This window comes from Austrofundulus limnaeus, unplaced genomic scaffold, assembly GCF_001266775.1.
Source record: "Austrofundulus limnaeus strain Quisiro unplaced genomic scaffold, Austrofundulus_limnaeus-1.0 Scaffold24, whole genome shotgun sequence".
In the NCBI taxonomy this organism is placed as follows: Eukaryota; Metazoa; Chordata; class Actinopteri; order Cyprinodontiformes; family Rivulidae; genus Austrofundulus; species Austrofundulus limnaeus.
This window is the reverse complement of record NW_013952426.1, coordinates 1,363,525-1,367,467: the sequence shown is the minus strand read 5'-3', so window position 1 is coordinate 1,367,467 and position 3,943 is coordinate 1,363,525. Positions and strand designations below refer to the sequence as shown.

Genomic DNA, 3,943 nt, shown 5'->3' with positions numbered 1-3,943 from the left:
TTATTAAATTAATGTAAAAAATGAATACATTTTCTTCCTTTGTGTCTGTTTCTCAGGGCCCTCCGGGACCTCCTGGTCCACCTGGACCTCCAGGAAGAATTCATGGACTTAGTGGAGTAAGTATGACCAGGAGATGCTTAAAGCATGTAATAAATTTAGGTTACTTATAGTTTTAAACAAGGCTAAACATGGTGTGCCAGTGCATTTTGTATTTTTCGACTGGGTCACTGCAGAAATTTGTCAGTTTCCCCAAATCCCCTGTTTGTTTATTTATTTATTTATTTATTTATTTATTTATTTATTTATTTTTGTATCAGCAGCTCCAAAGAATGATGCTGCCACCACTGTGTTTGACAGTAGGGCTGGCTTTAAATAGGTCATAGTTTCCCTTGAAATCCTTCCGTTTTTATTCCATTGGAAGAATTATTGGACTTTTACAGCAAAAATATGTCTGASTACTTTGGTGCAAATTGTAAAAGCCTAAATAAATCTGAAGCACATCAGATGGGTTTTAAAAATAAAAATGCAAACAACTAAAATGAATCATAATTTTTTTTTGTACACAGCTTTGTAGTATTTAGATCAGTTTATTTTACTGGCAGGTTTGTGTAYATTTTTGATGCTAGATATCTGTGATTTTAAGTCAGTAAAATTACCACTCTGACAATATAAAACCAGGTTATTAAACATAACATAGGTAATGCATATTTAAATGTACAGAGTCAATAGATGAGTTGTGTCACCATGATTATGCATTTGCAGTCAAAGTGGTGTACGGTTACTGGTGTTCCGTATTTAGCACTGCAAGCCATTTGGAAGCCTCCCTTTTTTTATTAACTTCATCTGACTCCGCTGCTTTTCTTTGAATCTCCAAGACGGTGTTCCCGGTGCGCCCCCGACCGCACTGCAAAAAGGGACGAGTAAGTCTGAGTCGGACCGTCTGAATGGTCTCGTTCAGTTGGAAATGGGACCATCGGGTGGTTCTGGTGGTGTGTGGGTTTCCCAGCATGACACCTCTCTGATCTATCCTACAAACAATACCCATTCCTTCTTTACTGTATCCCCCCTCCCAACTCTTCATTTTCTCCTCCTGCTSTCCTGACAGTCTGGGGATACACAAATCATCAGGCTTTAACATTTGTCTTGTGAAGATGCTATACCTAACAATAATGCTTTTTATTTACTGATTTCATAAATGTTAGGGTTTATCAGTGAAAGTACAGTAGTCTACAGTACATGAGGGATTATTTGATCATTAAATCCAGTTTGACTACTCAAGACAAATGTTAACGTGTTCAAAAGGTCTCTGACTCTGAATCCCTGATTGACTTGTTCARTCTTCTTCTCCTCATGAGCTCATGGATGAGGAATCTGGGTGAACCCCTAGCAGAAAACAAGATATTGTCTCTCTAGCTCGTGTAAATCAGAGCTGGCTCCTGCTCACTAGTTTTTTTTATATCTATAACTTTATCAACAAAAATGAAAATGTATGGTGTCCCTTTCTTATTTTTAAAAATTAGACGTGTGATAATATTTTTGATTGTTTTATGAGATAACTCCATCTCTGATTGACATGTTGCTGTGTAGAGAAGCGAGGTTCCCCAAAAGGCCTTTCTTTCGTGATGCTGGGTGTGTGGGTTCTGATTTATAACTACAAAGACAAAAAAAAGAAAAAGCATCCAAAACTTGTTTGTTAGCATGAAGGCACTAAATAAAAGAGCTGTGCTGATGCACACTGTTAAGTCAAAAACAAACAAACCAATAAAACGTTTTTTATTCTGTTTATTTTTATTATTCTACATTCCTGCTTTACAGTAATGTATTTCCACCAGTAAAGTGTCCAATCACATGGTGAAATAATAACATTACAACAGTGAATGAATGAATATTAATGAAATTTAACAAAAAAATGAGTTTCAGYGTAAAAAGGACCTTCTAAGTGAAATTCTTGTGTAGATCATTTCAATATCCAACAAAGTTGAGTCAGTTCCTTGGGACGGGTTTTTTTTAAACATTCCATTTCATTTTCCTATGAATCAATATTAACAAATTCGTGAAACAAAACATTCTTACCAAGTTATTTAAGACAAACTGTTTTGTTAAATTGTTGTTAAATCTTTCTGCTGTGTTTAACCTCATTAACTGAGCATGTATTCCTCATATTTAACCGAAATTGTTGCGGAGCTCCCACCCCAATTTTTTTTAACAATTCTTAAAGAGGGGGTATTATGTATTTGCAGGCACACAGTTCATTTCTATAACACAATCAAGTAATTATGTTACCTTCAGTTGTCATAAAAATGCTCTAAATATCAAAAACGCMTTTGATTTTGCATCATAGCCTATCTAAACACCTTGAAATTGGCCTGTTTCTTTAAAGGTATCATATCATGCTTGTAAATCCTTCTTTTTCACGTCTAAATCATTCACTTATGGTCTATTTAAAATGTCTTAATTCCTCGTTTTTGTTGCTCCACAGACTCCTTGCTTTCCTTGCTTTACCCCTGTTCTGAGTTGCGCCTCAGAGCAAGCTGTTTTGGTGYGGTCTCTTTAAATACAAATGAGATATTTCACACCCCGCCCCCTCCAGGTCGCTGAGCGTTCGACTCCACCCCCTTCAGCCATGTTTGTAGTTTCATAGCAACAACACAGTTATCTATCGACTAAAAACTGTTTCCAACACTCCCACTTCAACGCATCTTCACAACAATGCTTCATGCTATCTAAAACCTTTTGTGGAAGCGGTGCATTATATTGTAAAAAAAAAAAAAAAAGAAGCAAAATTTTAAATAGCGACTCAGGTTACAGTTGAATCTTACGTCAGACTTCGAAAGTAGGTTTTCTGAAGTACTGATGCGAGTACAGAGGCCCTCACAGGACATTTCAGCTTGGCAACATAACTCCCTGTCATCCATCCATACATACAGTACAGTATATGTAAATGTTAAGCTACTTATGGCAGAGAAACTAGATCTTTTTGTAATTAAATCATGAACGTCCACTGTTTTTAAGATACATTTTGCAGTGAAGTCATATTGATTAAAGAAATATGTCTCCTGCCGCTGGTGGAGCTGTGTGGYGGAGGAGTGCCCTGTGGGGCAAGAGCTCACCCGAGGACTGGGATTCAGGGAGGAGCTTTGTGTAAGTAGGCAGTGCTTTGTACCAGCAAGCATTTAGGCAGTTCCACATGGCTACCTCTAGCCTGGTTAAAACCAGCCCCTTGTCCTTTGCTTTGCTTCATACGCTGGAGGCGTGGCCTCTGTTGAAGTTCAAAACTATTGGATCAGTTGGCTGTAACGTGTGTACATCGGCTCCACTGTGAAGGAGGCTAAGCTAAGAAGCTAACCGGAAATTGCGTGTGCTGTAAACAACCCTACYGAGAGGAGAGAAKTACYGAGTYGAACGAGACGRCTGTAAATGAGAGCTGCTGCTTTGTCAGACAAATTTAWTTTAATTTGGAAGCYTTATCAACACAGACTGGCTTYATTCRCTTCCTCCACTGCCGTATGCTAAACTAACTAGCAGACACTGYGCAGGAAATTGACATCRTTCAAAACTCGGCYTTCTGTTTGCTGAYTGGCCTGAACTAAATTCTCCTGAAGAAATCCTTGTCTATGGAAGAAATMTCAGACGGAGCAGTGRAGGGAAACTAGAATTGAGTAGAACTGTKTARGAAGGCAAGGGCCAGGCTAGGTTACCACAGGAGATTCAAGGATTWCTCAATGCTTGAATGAGTCAAAGCAACACTCTGGGTATGTTTTTAATGAGAAAATGACGATATAATATTAGATGAAGCTCRAAACTGTTGATTTTGCATAATAYCCCCRCCCACYCCCTTAAATCAAGACATCTGTAAGACACCTGTTAGTTGTGTATGTATCCAACTTGTGACATCAGGTTAATAGTGTGTGTGTGTGTGTGTGTGTGTGTGTGTGTGTGTGTG

General features: G+C 38.2%; 1 protein-coding gene across 1 annotated transcript in view; it reads left to right on the top strand.

The window, feature by feature from the left end:
• col15a1b (collagen, type XV, alpha 1b) overlaps positions 1–3,943 on the top strand; it is a gene marked incomplete in the record, with an annotated part of 42,530 nt that overhangs the window by 30,824 nt on the left and 7,763 nt on the right. Inside the window, 2 exon segments of the mRNA XM_014004458.1 lie at positions 57–116; positions 876–920. Of these exon segments, the coding sequence (XP_013859912.1) occupies positions 57–116; positions 876–920 (105 nt within the window).